The 22,403-nt window shown below is 39.8% G+C and overlaps 1 protein-coding gene across 4 annotated transcripts in view; it reads right to left on the bottom strand.

The window, feature by feature from the left end:
• Positions 1–22,403, bottom strand: part of RELCH (RAB11 binding and LisH domain, coiled-coil and HEAT repeat containing) — a 77,846-nt gene that overhangs the window by 51,129 nt on the left and 4,314 nt on the right. For 3 of the 4 annotated variants that reach the window (XM_089516602.1, XM_089516606.1, XM_089516604.1), the window contains exons 2-7: positions 8,210–8,299; positions 1,982–2,053; positions 1,809–1,864; positions 1,492–1,605; positions 335–535; positions 149–240 (exon numbers count right to left, since the gene is read on the bottom strand). In XM_089516602.1, the coding sequence (XP_089372728.1) occupies positions 149–240; positions 335–535; positions 1,492–1,605; positions 1,809–1,864; positions 1,982–2,053; positions 8,210–8,299 (625 nt within the window). The remainder of the gene's footprint in view (positions 1–148; positions 241–334; positions 536–1,491; positions 1,606–1,808; positions 1,865–1,981; positions 2,054–8,209; positions 8,300–22,403) is intronic. The other variant, XM_089516603.1, reaches the window with a different exon arrangement.

Below are 22,403 nucleotides of genomic sequence, written 5' to 3'. Positions count from 1 at the left end.
AATGTGTTTTGAGTTGCAGTTTGGATACTCAGTCTCTAAAAGGTTTGCTATCACTGACTTAGGCATATCTAGTAATGCATCTATCAGCACCAACAGTTTGTCTTTTAAGAGAAAATATTTCTCTGATCTACAATGCTGTCGACTATACCTTTCAAGTCTTCGTATTTGTTCCAGGAGAGCCCACTTCTCAGTGCTTAATGCATTAATTTGGTCTTCTAATTTCTGCACCATTACGCATTGCTAAATGAAAGAAATATGAAGGGAAAACTTAACTTGGTACACTGCTTACTTGTAGCCCGTTTTAAACCTGCAGAGATGAGCAAAATTTGGCTACCTCTATTGACTCTGGTGTTCCAAACACAGGAATGTTATCTAGGATAGGGGTGCTGGCCTCCAATTCATCCTCCTCTGTGCCAACTGCTTTATCTACAACATCTTTTGAAGTTACTTGGTGGTTGCCAAAGTCACGGTATAGCTGTAGCAAGTCTGGAGGTTTTGGAATGTTCAGTCCAACATCATCCCACAGCTCAAAGTCCTTCAGAAATGTAAAACCAAAACATTTATTGTTCTTTTTTTTCAACTAAGCAAACATGATATCATGGACAAATAAAGGTGGAGAGGAAAGGAGACAATTAAGATGTCATAACTTGTTTACTAGCTCTCCTGTATGCAATACAGTGTGCCTGCTTCATAGGTGGACTAGCAATCTGTAGATTTGACTGCCTGCAGATTGTCATGTCTCGTGAAGAGTCACTGGCAGAGTGAAATTACCCCCAATCAAAGTTAGGATGGCTGCAAAGGTGAGGGCCTGCCTGAGGAATAACTATAAAAGGGAAGGAGCCGTTGAAAGGTGTAGGAGTGTGTCATGTACTGCTGGAAGTGCAGTTAGAAGTGAAGAGGTTTCAGTACAAAGCCTTAATGGAATTCAGACTTCCGTGTAAGGAATAGAGAGTTAAGATGAAAGAAGAAGTTTAGTGAAATATATGTGCCTGTCATTTGACAGTTGAAGAGCTAGTTCAGGGTGGTTCATACCCACCTTGTTCTGAAGGAATGCTAACTGTGAACTGAGCCAGACTTTCATGGGATTCATAGTTCTGATGAAGGGGTGTTATTAGAATTTGTGTTTAGAGAAATAAATCACAGGTTCGGGTGGAAACAAAGTCAGTGTGGGAACTGGAGCAAAGACAGTTTGTAACAAGTGAAGTGCTGTACACAATGTAACCACACAATCTGAGAACCAACTGTAAGTCTGTCTATAAATAAAACTGATATTTTATAAATATAGTTTAGAGATGAGTGGCTTGAAGTAACTTATAACTAAAAACATAAAAACTGATGGAAGTTGCCATCCAACACTTATTGGCATTTGTTCAAGTGTGTCCTAAACATACTGAAGAAAAAACTACCACAGTTCTTTAGAAAAAATATACAGTATGACTGAACGCTACACAATATTTTTTTTTAAAGTATGGTACAATTATCCCTACTTACCTGATCATCATTTTCATCTGAAAAGGTTATTGATGTAAGCTTGTAACTGCTCTTTAACAAAAATTCATTGACTAAGAAGTTTAGGGCTCTTTTTTCAAGAGGTTTAATTGGTTCCTAGGAGGAAAATACACATAAGAGATTTAAGCCTCTGTCGCATTCTATTATGATTAACAGTTACTGCATGAGTATCACATGTCTAGGCATCACAAAGTAGTTTGAGCTTTGGGATCCAGCAAACTACTTGCCTAGAAGTGTGCAGTTACTAGATGCAAATGTGATACCCACGAACAACAATCATATCCTCTTCAACTACCCACCTGAATTTCAGGACTTGATTTGTAATTTCTCCGTTCCTGCAAAGGAACTTCATTTTCTGAAAACAGCAATACATAAAAATGTGTTATTCTCTATTCTGAAATGCATCGCCTATTATTTCTTTCTTTTTTTTTGTCAAAATATAAAAACTAAGGAAAAGGTTTATGTACACCACCTGCAGCCTGAGTCAGGTTGGCTCGGAGGGCCTGAATGGTCTCTTTTGCTTTCCGTAGTTCAAACTCCAGGACTGGACAAGGATTTGGATTAAACATACACAGGCATCCAACCAAGAATAGGGAAACAAAAATGAAATATAAAAAAGCAAGGATGGATATGAAAATAAAATACAATTTGTATTAAAGACAAAGCATGCAATCTTTATGGAACTCATGAACGCATGCAGCAGAGTTAGACTGAAGCAAACTGGTGAATATTTTCCATAATTAAAATCTAATCTTAATTAATAATTTAAGCTGTCTGACAAGGCATGCTATAGGGTTTAAGCAGAATGTTGTACCACTTTTAATTTGTTCAGAACAAATAGCACTCCCATTACAAAGCATTAATGCACACTAATAATTTTTTTAAAAACAGAAGATGTGAGAATGTAAGTGTGTCTTACTTTATGGGGCCAGGTGAATGTGATTATGCTACTATTTGCCCAAATTGCCAGCAATTGGTACACTTATTAGTGAACAGCGTACATATTATATGGAAACTGATATCACGTGGCATACTGTCTGTGTGAAGAAGCTTCTTATGTGGTCTTGTTTTTTCTTTAAATCAATGCAAACTTTGAAAACACCACAATTAATGTATTTCAAAACAAGTTCTTTCATAATTTAGGAATAATGGGGTTTAACATTTATGAAGTGAAATGATCCAGTTCATCTCAAACTAGCACCTATACTGACTAGAGTTTAGGAGCGAAAGACTGTTCTGGGATTTCAGAGAAATAATAGTAATTTTCAACAAATATTATATTGATTAAAATTAACAAATTATAATTAACAAATGAAATCTTCAATTAATATTTATTAATTTTTATGTACAGTCAGGCCTCAATATGCACAGATTCTTTAGCCACAGATTCAACTACCCACATTTTGAAAATATTTTTAAAAAAAATCCAAAAAAATATTTTGCCATTTTATGTAAGGGACACTATTTTATTATGCCACTGTATTTAACAGGGCTTGAGCATCCATGGATTTTGGTCTCCATGTGGGGTCCTGGAAGCAAAACCCAGCAGATACCAAAGGCCCACTGTATAAATAAATATATTATTCATTTATAAATAATTGGTATACATATTTATATATCAACGAACTTAAAAAGTACTAAAACTATTCCATTACCTTCAGTGCATTTAATTACTTTTCCTAACTACTGTGCAATTAGCAGTTTGCTAAATTTCAGACGCAAACCATGATGTCAATTTAAGAAAAGGGGGAGGGGGCACAGGGAGGCACAGAAAAGGTTTGAAAGGTCCTCATCAACTCCTGCTGTAGTTAATTAGAATTTACTGCCAAACAATGTGAAATAAAACTTTAACATTACAAATACTGTATCTATTCATCCAGAAGTCAAGAAAATTTAGCAAAAATATTGACCAAAAAATCTAGGTCAATTTATCCACAGATCAATGTACTGTACTTTGCACTTTTACAAAAAAGGAACCATCCTCTTCTCTAAATAGAGTGGCAAAAAGTGAGAGCTTTGTCCATTCCAAAAACACCCCAAAGAAGGTCTAATCCCCTCTACTCTCTCCCCCGCGACACTACTACTGACTTTTTTGAATGCCTGGGTGGGAAAATGGCAGCAGTAGCAGCTCTTTGGTGCTTCCCCGCAAAGGAGTGGCGAGAGGAGTCATGCTCTGAAGGGTTTCTGTATGTTTGCCAGCTTTTCTAGGTTAAAATCAGGCAAAGCTGGCACACTAAAGTGAAAGGCTATAATCACTGCTAATATAGTTGCCATTTTCTTTGACTATTTATCCTTTTTGACATGTGTGTGCTTTCTCAGCCCCACCTGTGCCTGACCTCATGCAGCCTCATTCAAGCTTCATGTAGCTATGATTTAGGGTCACCACAAACAGTGATGCCTGCTGGAATTTTGTAAGTTCTTTGGCATTGTTTTTCTTTGCTTCATCTTTTACATCCTTTATAACATGTCCCTAAGTTTTACCCTCAACTTATTCATGGGTTATATCAAAATCCATATGTTTGCCCCCAAAACTCGTCATTGACTTATACAAGAGGTTGACTTACAGTCAAGTATACATATGCAAAACAAGGAAAATTTGGTTACCTGGGATTTGGCTTTTTTCAGTGGAATCACTGAAAAACTTTATATTGGTCAAAAAGGATGAATTCTAGACTACTAAGCACAAAAATTGATAATTTTTTAGCTAGATTATTCACATGGATCATTTAACTTTTCTAAGATGTCTACAGATAACCATACATTTATGATGGATTTCTGTATTATATGAATCATGAGAGTGTATGGAAAAACAATTCACTCAGTTTGCATTTTACTTCTTCAAAAACAGAAGGGGAAATTAGAGTACATCACATCTACTACATGGAAATAAATTGTTTGATGCACAGAATTTTACTGCAGGAATACAAAAGCACAACTGAGGATTTGATGAGGAAGTGTGAAAAAAGTCTGTAGAAGTCAGCAATGCTGATCTGCAAATATTTCTGTGCAACAAAGTCTGAAAACAATATTAAGATACACTAATTCATTCTCTAAAAGCAGTCAGCATTAACATGATTTAGTTAATGTTGGTTTTTATTACACTATTCAGCTTTAGAAGAATTCAATCTAAAATCAATTTAACTATGATGAGCAGATCTTCTTTAAAATACATAAAAATAGATAGTTACAGAACAATTGCAGATCAGAAATGCCCTGCAACATGGTGATAAAATGTTTTTTAAAAATAGCAAGAACACAAATTGTAGAGCAGCTCAGGAATTCCAGTAAGAAAACTAAATTTCAACAGCAAGACATATCACAAATGGTACAGAAAGCCAGAAAACCCATATCACATAAACCCATGTCAGACGGCAAAGTATTTCCATTTCCTGATTATGACATTCTGACCAAAACAAAAAAATTGTACTTATTTTTTCCAATAACACAGTTTACTCTGCTGCATGGTTTTCCAAGATAATTCAAGTAATTCATGAGTATACCAAAACCTTCTTATGACTATAACAGAAACAGTTTGATCTAGACTAAGTTGGTTGCACTTAGACCCCAATGACATCAATTGCATAAGTAAAAATGTGATTACCCCACAGGTTCTAGTTAGGAAAAATGAGCTAAAGTTCTTACTAAACACAGTGAAGCTATTTTAATTCCTATTTGGTAAAACTATGATAATGACAAAGCAGATCCTCTTTTCAAAATCATGGCCTTTACTGTTGCATTAGGTCTGACTGCAGTCCTAGGTTAAACAAACCATAGACAATTATACCCTGCTATTTCTTTCAGCATTAGGATATATCTGATGAAGTTAGATCTTATCCAAAAGCGTTTGTGCTCCAATCAATTTGTCAGGCTGGGATACAGCAAGCCGCATGGGTACTTCATCTGTCATAAATCTCTGGCCTCCACTAATATCCATCTCCTTTTGCAGTCCCCATCCCACATCTTAACTCAGACTGAAGATTTCCCTACCCTCAGAAGCAGCTTTGGAGCATGTTGGAGGGGCTTTCGTGGGAGGCAGAAGATTTCTATTTGTCCTTCTCTGGATTCAACTTACATGTTTTAGAAGAAGCCATCAAACTGTATTGGAATTGCACTACATCACACAGATGTGGTTATTGCTCTAGAATTTGTAGCAGAAACCAGCCTCTAAAATAACATATCTTCCTAACCATGAGAAGTAATCCATGCCCACAGTACTTCTGAGCAGCCATTTTTCTATAACCAACATCTGAAGTCTCTTTAACAATGGAAGTAATTGCCTTTTAAAGTTACATGAGATGAAGAGGAAAAACATTATAGTATACATATATTACAGTACATTCTAGAGGAAATCCATTGATTGCAAGGGGCCATATTACTAAACTGTTAAGCCTTAACAGTTGGCAGCCTTCATAAGAAGTCACCTTGGTCTCCAATGACCCCCCCCTCCCACAGCAGAGAGAAAAAAGCATACACAATGTGTGTGGGGAGTGTGCACCTTGTTTACTGTGGGAAACCTCCCAGAAGTGCTGATCATCATGTAAGCAAGGTTTTCTCTATGTGCCTTGTTTTAAAAACAACTGTGGTTATATCCTCTGGCACCAAAGTTTGGTGCTATGGTTGTAAAAAAAGCAGGCATTTCCCTTTAAGACAAGATGCATAGGGAACATGCACCCTCTTTGTATGGTCATTAGTGCTTCTTCTGGGGCTTTTCACAGCAGCAATCACATTTTAAATAAGGTATATGCTTCCTAAACATTTTGTTTTAAAGCAGAGGCTGACTCCACCCCCCCCCCCCCCCATATCACTGAAATTTGGGAGAATGTACCAGGAGCGTGTCCTCAAAAAAGGTGGAGGCTACATGTATTAACACTATGTTATGTAATTTGCATGCATGACTTATCAAGAATGAGCACTAATGAAAGCACAACTATTGGAATTTGTTATGAAAAAAGAAGCTATATGCAAAAATTGTTGCTTTTAAGCATTTATACGTCTTCTCATTTGAAATCATTTTCAAACAATGTTTTCAGAAAACAAATTACTGAAGACCATGGAAGTCATTTGTTACAAAGACTGAGTTTGCATGAAGAGACTGTTTTGTTTTATCCCTTTGCGATTCACATGTATATTTTAAATCTTGTGTCATGAGTGTGGTGGTTGCTCACAAAATGGCAGTCTACCAGTACCACGCTGGACTGTATGCTACAACACACTCATGTAGAGAAAGGAAAGAAACATGCAAATCAGAAAGAGCCAGAAAGAGAAGAATATCCCCTCTCACATATACAGACTAAGAAGGGAGAAAAAAGGAGATGTGGTATGATTCAAGACCTCAATCCATTATCCTTAGTGAAAGAAGGCTCTAAAAATAGAAGGTTTCCCTATATCTAAAGGAGGATGTATTACTTGGATTTCAAGGACTCTAGCCATGTAGGCACCAGCACACCACAGCCAGTTCCACATTACTGTGAGGTTTCTGAAACTACCGGACTCTTGGGGAAGGAGAAAAAGGATGTGTGTGTGTGTGTGCATACATGCTGGATTAGGGAAAGTGGGGAGGAAGGTGTGTAGATGTGTGTTTGTCACTGAATGAGCTGCCATCATCGGTATTACCATACTGACCTGTATATAAGTCAACCCAGGATTTTGGTGTCAATTTTTGGGCATAAATTTCTCAACTTATTTATAGGCTATATAGGATAGTTGTGACTAAAAAGTTCTAATCGTTTCAGCAGTCTTACTCAAGGCAGAACAACATTAGTCAGTAAAACATTTTAATTTTCAAAAAATTTCACCTATGCAGATTTTGCAACCATTTATAAACAGACTCATTCAAAATTTTATAAATACCGTTTTGTCATGGCCTTTGACTAGTACAATAAACTTGACTTCACTATAAATACAACTCAGTCTATTGGCAGTCATCCTATTCATTCAAGCATTTCTAGATCAAAACAGACCATTTAGCAAAAATGGAAACAGCCATTTAAAGATGTCCATATTTAAAAGTATTTGAGCATCTTGAGAAAATTTAATTTCCTAGAACATTATACGTACTGACATGCTTCAAATGGAGTATTCTAAATAGGGCTTCTAGTGCTAGTGACAATTATCACAGTGACAGAAAAGCCATAGAGAATAATATGTAACACTAAAAAAGAAGTACTGCTTTGTTTTTGCTTTAATACAAAGAAAACAAGATCTAGTGTTATCAGTTTAATTACTTACTCAAAAAAGGTGACATTACTGGAAGTGTTTTAAGGGGCAAAACAGACTGCCCGGAAGGGGCAGCTTCAAGCCACCTGAGAGCTGGGGTGGGGCCATGGCAATTGCACGCTGCAGCCCCAATCCAGCTTTATGCCGGGCCAAAAAGAAGCAGCAAATTGCTGCTCCATTTTGAACCAGCAAAAAGCTGGTTGTTCTCTCCCCACTGCAGCTTTACAGCACTCTTGCAGCATGTGCTGTGAAATGTTGCGCTGCCAGAGTGCTGTGAAGCCAACCCACATGGAGGCAGTCTAGTGACTTCAGGGTGGCATTGGGCGTGCGTACGCCATGCCCCCAAGCTGCTGGGAAGCTGGCATTTCAAGCCAGTATGCTTCAGCTCTAGCTTAACTTTATAAGAAATGTAAGAAAAAGTGTGAGGTTTATAAAAACTGATACAAAATAAATGTTTCTCATCTTGTCTGAAAATCTTACTCACCAGCTACCCGTTCATCTGTCTCTCTATTTCCATCATCTGAATATCTGGCAAAATCCAAGGAATCAAGAGTGCTAATGCTTCCAGCTCGATCTTTTAAAACAAGAAAGAAAAAAGAGACTTTTTTTACAAAAAGAAAAAGGAAAAGAAGATAAACTTGCAACCTAAAAGGCTTCAAGTTAATGGGAGAAACACACACTTTGACATCTGATTATAGTTTTCACTACACAGATCACATTCTGAATAGAGTCTGCACTAGAAACTTGATGATCAGTTTTACTAGAACTACTAAGAATATACTTCCGACTTTAAATTTGCATCTGTTTATTTTGCATTTATACAATTTATTATATACATATTTCCTTCTCTCTCTTTTCCACAAAGAGTGTTCTTTTTTTAGCATAACTTGAAAAAAGGTGGTGGGTGGAATAAAACAAGATGAAACTAAAAAGGAATTGTGTGAGCACAGAAACTATTTCACTGAGATAAGGTGGTTTGTGTAGGGAAATTTAAAAAACCTTTCTGATGATCAGTAGAAGAAAGACAAAAAGTGGAGGCAGAACACCTGGAAGAAAATTAATGAATGTCTCAAACTACAGTATGTCCCCATTTAGGTTAATGTTCATTTAGCAGGAAATGTGTAAACAATTCTTAGAGAATGATCAGCCAGTGTATGAATCACATACAAATTCAAGACTTAAAAAAAACCTGAAGAGTGTAGAATTTCTTCATAGGTCTAAATTTCATTAAACAGAAAAATGAAGAATTGTTATTTCCTGTTCACTGTTGATTGAAAGGACTGTAATTATGCACTAAGCCATGAAACATTAGAAAGCACTGTGCTGCATTACAAGACCAAAAGACATGCTCAACACTGCTGAGAATCTTAAGTAACAGCAGATAAATAATAATTGGATGGAGACCTAAAATCTTTGCAATTAAAAATGTTTTATTATAGTATTTGAATATCTGAATGCAGACTGGCTTCAGAGAGAGAGATTTACCTCTTTTACCTCATGTTACAGTGTCGAGTAAGTTCACACAGTGGCCACTGAGATAAAGAATGACTAACTTTTGTACTTCTTTAAACTAAATCAACTTATTTGGCCACATAGAAGCTGTAAGATGCCTTTTCCCATCCTTTCTTTAATTTTTTAAAGGATAAAACATCAAAGAAAAAAATACACACACTGGAGAAACTTAAATTTAGAAACAACTAAAAAGGGACAATAAATTGTGTGGTGACCCATCAGTAAGTAATGAGAAAATAGTATTAAGATTGAAATCCTATGGACATTTAATAAATAATAATAATGAAAATTTTATTTGTATACCGCCCTTCCATCGATCAGGGTGGTGAACAACACAATAACAATACAGAAACACCATAAAAATACAATACAGTCATATTAAAAACAAAATTAAAACACCATCAGCCGATCATTTAGTTGAGAACCTACTTCTAAGTAAACATGTACAGGACAGGATAGTAAATACTATACACATAAGAACAAGAAAATATGCATAGTTTAATACAGAGGTAAATAAATCTTTTTTTAAAACTTTTATATTGGTGTTCAACATTATAGCTTACTTAATTCCAAAAGTAAGTTAGCAGGTTATTATTCTGGTTTATCTAACCTATTCTCTTCAACAATTTATACCCCATGATTTTCTGATTCATACTCTTTGGCTGACACTTGGCTTTCATGGGAGTCTTCTGAACTCTAGCCACACATACTGTTTGAGCATTTATCAACTTGGTCAACAGGTAGAACAAGTTATGTTGGCATATCACGAAACTGTTGAGAATATTCCACACCCTTACTTTCCCCGATTTGCTGCTTGCTATCATCCATGTTCAACGTAACAAGTTCAAATTCTTACAAACAACATGATGGGCAATAAAAGCAAATCCTTAAAAACTGTAATCTATGCCACAGCCTGAATCCAACAAGAGGAAACCTACTTAACCAATTGTTGAATGGTGAAACAAGACATACGTTTGTTGTGTGTGACCTAAAGTCATTTCTGCCTTAGTGAAACCCTATGGCTAACTGATAACAGCTTTGCCATTGCATTCCTTTGAGACTGAGGGAGTATGACTTGCCAAGGGCACCCAGTGGTTTTCATGGCTGAGCGAGAATTCAGACTTTGGACTCTCAGTGTCCCAGTCAACCACAGAAACCTTTACACCACACTGGCTCTGGACACATAGATATATCCCATTTATTCAAGGAGTTCGCTCTAGTTTGGACTAACCAACAGGATTCAAGCCACTGAGGCCGCATCCACATTGCAGAAATAATCTGGTTTGACACTACTTTAACTGCCACGACTCAATGCTATGGAATTCTGGGAATTGTAGTTTTGTGAGACATTCAGTCTTCCTTGTCAGAGAGCTCTGGTGTCAAAACAATTTAACAAGGTAAAAAGATTAAAACTGGTCACAACAGTTTACATCAGGGGTAGGCAATCTTTCTGAGCCGGGGGCCGGGTTGCTGTCCCTCAGACAACTGGGGGGCCGAAGCCAAAAAATAAATAATTAAATATTTTTTTTTTTAAAAAAAAAATTAAATATATAAATAAACCAGGACAAACGTAGGACAAAATTTTCAAATGGAAGACACTTTTCTAAAAAAAATGGAGGACACGCGAAAAAATTTGCTGATTTTTTAAAACATGTTAGTATAAATGCATATTTCTGAGGCTTCTATAGACAATTGCCCCCCAAAGGCCCTGGCGGCAATCAGCGGCAGGACCGGGCTGGGGCCGGTCCCAAGGCCTTGCCGGGCCGCATCCGGCCCGCGGGCCGCAGGTTGCCTACCCCTGGTTTACATGCTTTTAAATCTGAAAGTTTAAGTAAAATCACGTAGGGTCCAAAGAAAATGGAAAGACAGAGAACTAGGCCTCCAACAACTGGGATGTCACAACAGAGAAGATCCTTGTTTTGTGCTTGTGGATCATATTGTGAGGAGCCATTGTTTGTGAAATAGTAAATGGGTACACAGTTTTCTCCTATTTGCTATTTTCGTCCCACAGGTCACATCAATAATCAGTCACATATATTTGAATCATGGTCCCACATAATGTTGAAAGGGGTAATGCCTGCCTGTGAAAAAATATAAAAGAGGCTGCCAGTCTAACAGCACTGTGAAGGGAGTTCCAGAGCCTGGTAGCAGCCACTGAGAAGCCCTCTCTTGTGTTCCCACCAGATGCACCTGTCAGGAGGTGAGACAGAGAACAGGGCCCTCCCAGAAGATTTTAAAACGCAGGCAGGTTCACATGGGTGTTTTTGCCAGAGCTTTCCAAAATGGCATTGATTCCAAAAGGGAATTTTAAATCTTCTACATGTGCTTTTTTGTGGGCTATAAGAATGAAAGTAATCCCTCAAATAGAGTGTTATTGCTAGGTTTGACATGTACACAAGGAATCAAACTATTAACTCTGATTATGTGAACTAATTGCTTAAAGTGGTTTTCAGACTAGGGAAAACTCAAACTCTCCTAAAATAATTGTAAGGGGCTTTGAATATTGATAGCACAAGCAGGGAAAATATTTGCCACTAAAGGCTGAAACAAATGGCCCTGAAGGGGCTGGTTGAAGTCGCCCCTTCTGAAGATGCATTGGGGCCATGGCAACCATATGCCATGGCCCCAATCTGCCTTCAACCCGGCCAAAACAGAAACAGTAAAGATTAGCTCCTTCTTAGACTGGCAAAAAAGTAGCTTTTGCAACCCTGCCACAACCCCATGGTGGCTTCAACCCACTCTAGCAGCGTACAGCGTATAAATCCCATGCCACTGGAGCACCTTGAAACCGCCCATGTTTGGGCAGCTGTGCTGCATTCAGGCGGCTTCAAGATGCCATCACAACATGCTACATCTAAACACCACATGCCAATGATGTCCTGACGCGGGTGTATTTGGGCCGTCTGTTCCTGCCTCTAAATCTGTCATCTAGATTCGTAACTACTTAGCTCAGGCTTGATCAATTGCTACTTAAAACAAGCTGCTTTATCTGTGGATTCATTCACATGACTGGGCAGAAAAACCAAACAAACTTCTGTGGTTTAAATAATGACTGTGTAACAGACTAGGCTGGAAAAAGAAAACCAGCTTCCCTACTTATGCTCACCTTTCTGGCAATCTTGCTTAAAAAAGAGCCTGTCCTTTACTAAACACATATTTAATTCCAGTGGTTCAGAACCAGATTTTATTACAAAATAATCTGTTGATTCTCAGTCAGGACAATGCATGTGAACTTTTAGGGGCTTCAAAGGGAGTTGTTCATTGTACATTTACAAGTGTTAAATTCTTAGGGAAGTTTCATACTGGACTTTGGGCACTGAATAAATTTGTTAGGCTTGAAAGATCAGATTGTTATTTGAGTGCAAACTTGACTTCAATAAAATGCAATTCTTCTTCTTCTCCTTTCTGGATGCTGCAATGAAGATGCAAACAGATTATGAAATTAAAATCTGGTTCCAGGAGATGATGAATAGGAAATATTGAAAACCTTAAATCCTAATTTGGTGTGGCAGCTATGCAATATCAAATTAACTCAAGAAATAGGAAACTGGAATGTATTTAAATAGAGGCTTCTCTCTGAAACTGTCTTAAGTTAAAGCCATGTTCAAAGAGTAGACTTTTAGTAGATACAGATATACTGAGATAAAAAAGTTCATCACAGCTGAAAAGCCAGTTTATGAACTAAGTTTGTGACTTGAGCTTCATTTTACTCACAAATGTTAGTGTTTCGATTTATATATTAAAACTGAAGTTTAACTTTCAGGGAGACTCAAGAGGAAATCTGCCTTTGCTAAGAGCAGATAAATTTTTATGTGACACTCACTGTGTACAGTACTAAATTCACTTGATTAACATACCACTATGATTGAGATTTTACCGAATTAGCATTCCATGCGTACTCTCTAATACATATTTTTCCAGTGATAAGTCACTTAGTGTAACCAAATCCCACCTACATATCCTCCTCGTGTTACTATTCTATTTGACTTTTAGCAACTTTAAATCATTCCCCATTTATGTAATTCCTCTCATGTCAGGCTGGAAATGGATATAGGAGGTATCTCTTGAGGAATCTGAGATACAGTGTAGTTTGATAACATTATAAACTCATAAAAACTGTCTGTTGATAAGAGAAATTCAAGCCCCCTACCTTTTTTACTCTACCTTTAAATCTGCTTTGCCTTGAAGGATCACAAATACTGTTTCTCAGAAATACTGTTTATGAGCCTTTCAGCTGTAATTGACAGTGAACCATTAACAAGATCAGAGGTGCTACAAGAGGAACAGAAAAAAACTTCCTCGTGGCTGAGTGTCTGCACTAACACCTGAGGAAAAGACAACAACAGTAGGTAGTGGAAGCTCATCTATTAGGGACTATGGCACTGTCCCAGGCCACCTCCAGCCAACCCACTCTGGTTTGCCTCTTGGCCCATGTTGTGGCATTGTCCATTTGGTTCACTAGAAGCAGCATAAGCACTGTTTTTCTCACCTCTTAAAGGCATAAGAGCATCTTCCGTGATCCACCCAGTGCAAGCACCTGAACAATTCACTGGCTTGAAGTAGAGGATGCTGCAGCCCCAAGTCCCTGACTGGTCAATTATTCAATAAGAATCAATCAGCTGGACCTGTTTATATCTTTTTCTCGCTGCTTCCAGCTCCTCTCTCCTCATTGGCAAAAAATAGAATGGAAGCTAAGCACAGTCCTGAAAAGTAGTGCAATCAGTTGTACTTGTCTATTAATTGAGAACCACTTGAAGGCCAATACTGTATGTTGTTGTTCACCCTAAGGTTTTCTGGGCAAGATATGTTCAGAGGGTTTTTTGCCATTGCCTTCCCCTGAAGCTGAGCATGTGACTTGCCCAAGATCACCCAATGTGTTTCATGGCCCAGGTGGGTACCTTTAAAATGAAGACCCTGGGAAATGGAAGGAAAAGGCCAGAGAACTCCAGGAAGATGTATTTGGTTTTGCAACAACAGTGACTGCTCAGATGGTGTTTACCAAGTGCTTTGGGCTGCATTCACAAGCAATCAGACCCTGAGGAGTCTCAGTCTTGATGTGCTGGGAGTCACTACCAGCCTCATACTGTCCACAAGCAGTACCTTGATGAGAATACTTGCTCAGTTAGGCCTCAGCCAAGCTATAGGAATAGCTTTTCCTCAATAAAGTTGAATTTATTTCAGTGCCCCTACACTGGAGTGTTACTGTGGCATGCAGTCAAACTACAGGAAATGAGATTCCATCTCAAATTAGGAAAAACTTCTTGACAGTAAGAGCTGTTCAACAGTGGAACATGCTGCCCTGGGGGATGGTCGAGCCTCTTTCATTGTAGGTTTTTAAACAGAAGCCGGATGGCCATCTGTTGGGGCATGTGTGTGCTTTGACTGTGTATTCCTGCTTGGCAGGAGGTTGGATTGGATAGCTCTTGTGGTCTCTTCCAACTCTACGATTCTGAGTCTATGCACAGTGTAATGATTTACTTCAGAGTATATTTATGTATATTTATGCATGTTGTCCATTCAGTTTTTCAAAAGCTAAAGTCTCAGAGGATAAAGTCTAATATATACCCATCATTTCCCCACTTGAAAATGAATCAAGTGTCAACAACACACTCTGAACTAATTATTTAAACATCCTATGAATGGGAATTAATGCTTTCTCTTGGTCTTGCCACCATCTCAGCCTTGCTTGGTGAAGACATAAGAGAAAGCCTTCTCAGAGGCTGCTCCCACCATCTGGAACCCCCTTCCATGAAAGCTGGGATGGACCTCTCCCTGAACTCCTTTCACTGGTAGGCTAAGAACATTTCTGTTTAAGCAGGTTTTTAATGTGTAAAAGCAGTGAGGCTTCTTATTAGAATGTGTGCTTTATTGGTTTTTAAACTTCTGAATGCCCTTTAAATGATTTTACATTGTTTTAATGTAATGATTTTTTAATTGTTTTAAAAGTATATGCTTAGGTTTCTAATTTATTCTTTTTGTGAGTTGCCTTGGGTCCCACCCTGGGAAAAAAGCAAAACACAACTGAACTAAATAGAAATAAATTAAAATTGAAGCAAGAAGGTGTTGAGTTAAGCTAGACAGACTTGGGAGTTGATAGAACTTCTCCTCAATCCATTATGTATACTTTTTATTTTATTTTTTAAAATATTTTTATTAATTCTTCTAGGGTTGTAAAAATATATAATCATCTGTACACACTATACACATAAATCAATCAATCACAAACACACATAACTATACATTAAACAATATAATAACACATCAAAACATAACTTCCTTATTGGTCGTATTTTTAAATAAAGTTTCTTGATTTTCTTATCAATGAATTGACCTTTGAAATCTCTATACATTTAACATTATAAATTTTATGAATCTCTATTGACTGCTTTTCCTTTCTGTCCACTGTATCCTTGAAATGTATGGAACTAGCAACTAGATATCTCATGTGTTCAATTATTTATAATAGTTCCTTTATTCTATTTGTGAATTATACCTCCTAGTTTTTATTTTTCAATCTTTTCCAAATTCAGCCCTTTTGTTGTTCAGTATCTTTTTATCAGTCTCCATTCTTCTTTTATCAAATCTGTTGATTTGTCTTTAATTAAAGTTGTTAAATGTCCATGTCCATTGCTTCTTTTAGTTTTATCATCCATTCTTCATTGGATAGTATTTTATTTTCTGATACGTAACATAGAGATTTCTGGCAGTTGAAACCACATATAGTATTATCTGTCTATATTTTTCCCCATGTAACGGGTCATATTAAGCAGGAAGAGTTCTGGGCTTAGTGTTATTTTTATTTGTAATATTCTTGTAATCATATTATGTATTTTCTTCCAATATCTGGCTGCCATTGGACATTTCAACCACATGTGGTTGAATGATCCGCACATCTCCTGACACTTCCAACATTTTGTTTTACCTGTTTTATACACTGTGTTTAATCTTGTTGGGGATAAATACCATCGATAAATCGTTTTCAGAAAATTCTCTTTATAGTTTTGGCATAAAGTAAATTTGTTTGTGTCATTCCAAGCTTTTCCCCCAAGCCTGTAGTTCAATATTTTTGCCTATGTCTTGCACCCAATTTATCAGTTTGTTTCTCTCTTGTTCTAACTCTTTTCCATTCAAAATCTTATAGTATTTTGTTATGTGATGTTCTCCTTTCTCTGTTAATAACTTATCTATTCCGTTCACTTCTACTTCAAAGCCTTTGATTTTCTTATCCATTTTAGATCTTTATAACTTTCAGTTAGTTCTTTATAGAGGAACCAATTGTTATTCAGAGCTTCTGTATTTAGTTGCTCTCTTGTTTTCATTCTAAATTCTTTATTATTTCCATGTATTAAGATATCTTCATGTCTGATCCAGGGCTCTCTTTGGTTCTATTCCTGTAAAAGAAGGTCTTCTGAGTGGATGCCCATGTTAGGATTACCCTATAGAAACTTTTTAAAATTCTCATCCATACCTTAAGTAGTGGTTTCCTGATGTAATTGTGGTCAAAGTCTTTGTTTTCTTTTAATTTGTTATACCACATATACATATGCCAGACAAATCTTGTTTTCCCCTTCAAGATTTAACGTCTTTTCATAGGTTAATTTTATCCAATCTTCTATCCATGTCAAGCAACATGCATAGTAGTAAAACTTAAGATTTGGTAGCACACACCCACCTCTTTCTTTGGGTTCCATTATGTATACCTTTAAACAGAGTGTAAGCTTATATGTTTTCCCAAACATGCTAATACTGTATACTTTTACCCATTAAGCAAGCCAATTAGCTATTTCTAGAGGTGTCTCATACTTCTAATTCTGCTTTCACTGAAAGTGGGTTACTTGTGAAGAAAAATGAATATGCCTAATAAACGGAAGAACCATTTTGCTTCTTGATCATAAGTTGCTGACCAGAATAAATTATATTTATTTGCTACATTCAAAATACCCACATGACAACTGTTTAATTTCTAGGAAAAAAGATGCCGAAGTCTCAAGGCAAGAGTGGAAGCAGGGTTGAAACAGAAAATTAGATCTGCCAGTTCTTTCCTCTGGTGACTTCTTGGCTTCCTTCACCTTTTGCCTCACTAGACTCAGTGGGCATGAATAGCCTATGGCAATAGGAAAAACAGATGTTGCTCAGGCCATGGGGGAGACTATGGATACAACAGAGGCATGCTTTGTTGAGTCAATAAGAGAGTTGATTGTGTGAAAAGAGAAACAGAGGAGGAGACAGAGAAAAATACTTTTTTTCCACAGCCATACCCACTTTTGTTTGTTTTATTTTTTGCTGTCCCAAGTAAATAAGATTACCATATATACACAGCTATAAACTGATCTCATGTGTAAATTGAGAGCAGGTTTGGGGGTCAAAATTATGGCTTCTGATATGACCTATGGATAAGTTAAGGGTAAAACCTTGGCATGTAACTAAGGATGAAGCAAAGTAAAACAGTGCCAATGGACTTACAAAATTTCAGCAGGAATAACTATGCTCACAGTAAAGGCTGGATGGATAAGAGACTAGAGGGGGATCATTGCTTCCAGGACACATTATGCTCTTGCCTTTTGCCAGGGGATGGTTCCCCTTTTATAAAAGTTGAAGTACAGTACTTACACTGACCTGTGGATAAGTCAACTCAGGCTTTTTGGGTCAATTTTTTGACTAAAATGTATAGACTAATACATGAATATATACAGTAATCTACTTTACTTATTTAAGAAGTGTGATCTGCCCATTTGGCTAGTAGTACCTGAAAGATTGTGCTATGATTAAAACAGGTGACACTGAAGTTATTTTCAACATGCATCTTTCTTAGACAGTCTTTAGAATTGTTCATGGGGATCTGAACTACAAACCAACACAGTCAGTCGTAAAAAACAAAAAAAACATTTAGTACATCACTGAGTGTGTGGACCCTTCAGTAATTGTTAGCTGTCCTGGAACAAATTTGCAGATGGCAGTAAAATGGCTGAGGAGCGCTGTTTAAAACAGGGTCAGGAAAATGACAGTCCAGGGGCTTTGGGGAAGTGAAAGACTATGAAAGCAGGCCACATGTGGGTAGTCCCAGTGCTATACTTTCACCCTAACTGATCTAAAAGAAATGTAAAAGGGATTAGAGACCGTCAGTTTAATAGCACTGACAGAATGCAATTGCCCACAAAGTCTTTCCAAGCTCATTATAACTGGCATCATAGAACTGTAAATTCATCACAAGGCTCTGTAGTCTTCAGGTTCAGTTTACAATAATGTAACAAATGTCAGCTTTAAAGAGACTTCTTTTTTAAACTTGCATTAAGTCTAAAAGAGAATCTATTGCAGGGGTCGGCAACCCCTGGCCTGTGGGCCGAATCTGGCCCGGCGAGGCGGCAGGACCGGCCCCAGCCCAGTCCTGCCGCCGATTGCCGCCGACACCTGGCCGCGGGGAGGGAAGGAACGGGGTGGGGGTCCTCCTCCTCCTTCCTTCCCTTACCGCGGCTGCGAGGCTCTAGCTCTGTCTGGCTCTGGCTCTGTCTGGCTCTGTCTGACTGACTCTGTGGCTCTATCTGGCTCTGTCTGGCTGTCTGGCTCTGTGGCTCTATCTGGCTCTGTGGCGCTATTTGGCTCTGTCTGGCTCTATGGCTCTGTGGCTCTGTCTGGCTCATTGGCTCTATCTGGCTCTGTGGCGCTATTTGGCTCTGTCTGGCTCTATGGCTCTATCTGGCTCTGTGGCGCTATCTGGCTCTGTGGATCTATCTGGCTCTGACTGGCTCATTGGCTCTATCTGGCTCTGTGGCTCTGTCTGGCTCCTCCCAGGGCCCTTGCAGCCCCAGGCCTCTCTCTCCGGAGGGAGGCTGGGGCCGCATGGGCCGAGAAGGGGCCTGCGGAAGCGGCCTGCCGTCTCCGCGGGCTCCCCCCAGGGCCCTTGTGGCCCCAGGCCTCTCTCTCTGGAGGGAGGCCTGGGGCCGCATGGGCCGAGAAGGGGCCTGCGGAAGCGGCCTGCCGCCTCCGCGGGCTCCCCCCAGGGCCCTTGTGGCCCCAGGCCTCTCCCTCCGGAGGGAGGCCTGGGGCTGCACAGGCCGAGAAGGGGCCCGCGGAAGCAGCCTGCCACCTCCTGGGCTCCTCCACGGCCCTTGGAGCCCTTTCAGCCAAAGGGAAGAGCCGAAGGGAAGGGCCTGGGACGGGTGCCCAAGCCCTTCCCTTTGGCCTCCCTCCCCTTCAGCTGAAAGGGCCCTTTGGAGCCCGTTCGGCCGAAGGAAGGGACCGAGGAGGAGAGGGCGGGCACACACCTCCTCCTCCCCGCGGGGCTTTGGTGGAAGCTCCGACCCCAGCGTGTGGCTCCGCCCCTGGAGGGTGGAAGCGCCACCACCTGGCTTCGGCCCCCCAGTTGTCTGAGGGACAGCAACCCGGCCCCCAGCTCAAAAAGTTTGCCTACCCCTGATCTATTGCATAGAGTAATTAGCTCTAAAATACATAAACTAGTTCACACTGTAAGCCCTGCTTGTCAATACATTCCTCCCTGTCATTCCTGTGTGTGATCCAGAATAATGTGCAAAATGATATGACTTGCTTAGTGCAAGTTAATTTCACACCTAACCAATCAAACAAATTATTTGTTTGTTATCTAATTTATAGTCTGCCTTTCTCCCAATATATAGTTTTATGAGACAGATAGTCTTTTCTGCCAGAGAGCTCTGATGCCACAATCAACTACAATGTCCAAAATTCCACAGCATTGAGCCATGGCAGTTAAAGTGGTGTCAACCGGGATTATTTCCGCAGTGCGGATACAGACTGTGAAAAAGCCCTCTCTCAAGGATCTTATAACTTGGGTAGGCTGGTATGTGAAGACACAGGCTTTCAGATGACCTGGATCAAGCCACACAGTGCTGTATAGGTCACAACCAACACCCTGAATTGTGTCTTCAAATGAAATAGTAGCCAGTAAACCTGTTTTTACAAGGAAGTTATATGTTTCCTGTAACTTGCCTCAGTCAGCAATCTTGCCACAGCAATATGGAGCCAGGTTGTGTATGTGATGACCTTAATTAGGAGATTCTGGTGTGTGTGTGTGTGTGTGTGTGTGTGTATGTGTGTATTGTGACGGCTTTTAGCTTTTAACAATAAACTCTACTACACGCACACAGAGAGAGAACCTATGGGCAGAGAAAAGGGAATGGTACCTCAATGCTATTGTCACTCCCAACGTACTGTTGGTAGTCTGTGTCTTACACACACACACCACTTTAGATATCTGTGTTTTAACATGGATGTGTGCAAGGGGAAACGTTGGCTAGGAGTATCAACTTGCATGTAGGCTGTCTCACCATTAGAACACCTCCACGATCAATTCTTCCAATAAATGGACAGCTACATAATAGCAACTGCTCAAATGCAGCCTTCAGGCATCCACACCAACAAGAAGATATGCAAGAGACATCTTTAGTGACACAAAGGGTCAGCACTGCAGTTTTGTTGCCATTTCTCCATGCCAAGGTTCTCTGCATGGAGAACACCTGAATAAACCTGTAAACTCCTGGCTATTCTATAGAATAGATAGATAGAGAAGGCTGGCCCAGTACCATCAGGGGCTAGCCTGAAGAAAGAGGCTCCTCCCTCCCTAACTGTCATCTTTCGGCCTCTGAGGGAGAGAGAAGGCTGGCCCAGTACCATCAGGGGCTAGCCTGAAGAAAGAGGCTCCTCCCTCCCTAACTGTCATCTTTCGGCCTCTGAGGGAGAGAGAAGGCTGGCCCAGTACCATCAGGGGCTAGCCTGAAGAAAGAGGCTCCTCCCTCCCTAACTGTCATCTTTCGGCCTCTGAGGGAGAGAGAAGGCTGGCCCAGTACCATCAGGGGCTAGCCTGAAGAAAGAGGCTCCTCCCTCCCTAACTGTCATCGTTCGGCCTCTGAGGGAGAGAGTAGGCTGGCCCAGTACCATCAGGGGCTAGCCTGAAGAAAGAGGCTCCTCCCTCCCTAACTGTCATCGTTCGGCCTCTGAGGGAGAGAGTAGGCTGGCCCAGTACCATCAGGGGCTAGCCTGAAGAAAGAGGCTCCTCCCTCCCTAACTGTCATCGTTCGGCCTCTGAGGGAGAGAGTAGGCTGGCCCAGTACCATCAGGGGCTAGCCTGAAGAAAGAGGCTCCTCCCTCCCTAACTGTCATCGTTCGGCCTCTGAGGGAGAGAGTAGGCTGGCCCAGTACCATCAGGGGCTAGCCTGAAGAAAGAGGCTCCTCCCTCCCTAACTGTCATCGTTCGGCCTCTGAGGGAGAGAGAAGGCTGGCCCAGTACCATCAGGGGCTAGCCTGAAGAAGAAGAGCCCTCCCTCCGGTCCACCTGCCTTGCTCCAGGCCTCAGAGGGAGAGAAGAATGCTGGACCTGATTCCCTCCCCCCTCACCATTCCCTTCTCCTTTTGTGTCGTGTCTTTTAGATTGTAAGCCTGTGGGCAGAGAACTGTCTGTTATCCCCTCTATTGTAAACCGCTCGGATTCCCAGTGATTGGGCGGTATATAAATAAAACCTATTATTATTATTATTATTATTATTATTCTAGGTCGATGTGCTCACCATATAGTACAGCCTTCAGTAATCACACAAACATTTTATAAGTCTATGCTCTAAATCAGTGGTTCCCAAACTTTTGTCCTGAAGGTGTTGGGGACTACAGCTCCCAGAAGTCCCAGCCAGCTTGGCAAACAGCCAGGAATTCTGAGAGTTGAAGTCCAAAACATCTGGAGAACCAAAGTTTGGGAACCACTGCTCTAAAGGTCTTAGTTAAAGCAGAGTAGACCATGATTTCTTGTGATGTAGAGAAAGTGCATGCCTCAAGCCTTCTTTTGTACTTTGCAAATATGAAGGAAAATATTAAAACTTCCAGTCCAAATTTTGAACAAAGCACTGCCTAACTGAGTTTTGTCTGAATTCCAGTCCCCCATATTTGAATAAAACAGGAAACTGTGATTTGGACGTGAAACTCTCAATGTCTTTCCTTCAAAGAGGGACAGAAAGCAGAGTGTGCCATTTTACCAAGTACTAAAAACTAATGGATGAGATGGGATGCAGTGGCTCAAGCAGTTAAGACATTGACTCTGTTGACTGCAAGATCGGCACCCAGCTTCTGCCAACCTAGCAGTTGGAAAGCATGCAAATGCAAATAGATAAATAGGTACTACTGCGGTGGGAAGGTCAACAGCATTC

Source organism: Sceloporus occidentalis, unplaced genomic scaffold (genome assembly GCF_023333645.1).
Source record: "Sceloporus occidentalis isolate IW3139 unplaced genomic scaffold, rSceOcc1.0.p SCAF_3, whole genome shotgun sequence".
Lineage (NCBI taxonomy): Eukaryota > Metazoa > Chordata > Lepidosauria > Squamata > Phrynosomatidae > Sceloporus > Sceloporus occidentalis.
Note: the sequence above shows the minus strand (reverse complement) of the source record. Positions and strands in the feature narration are given on the sequence as shown.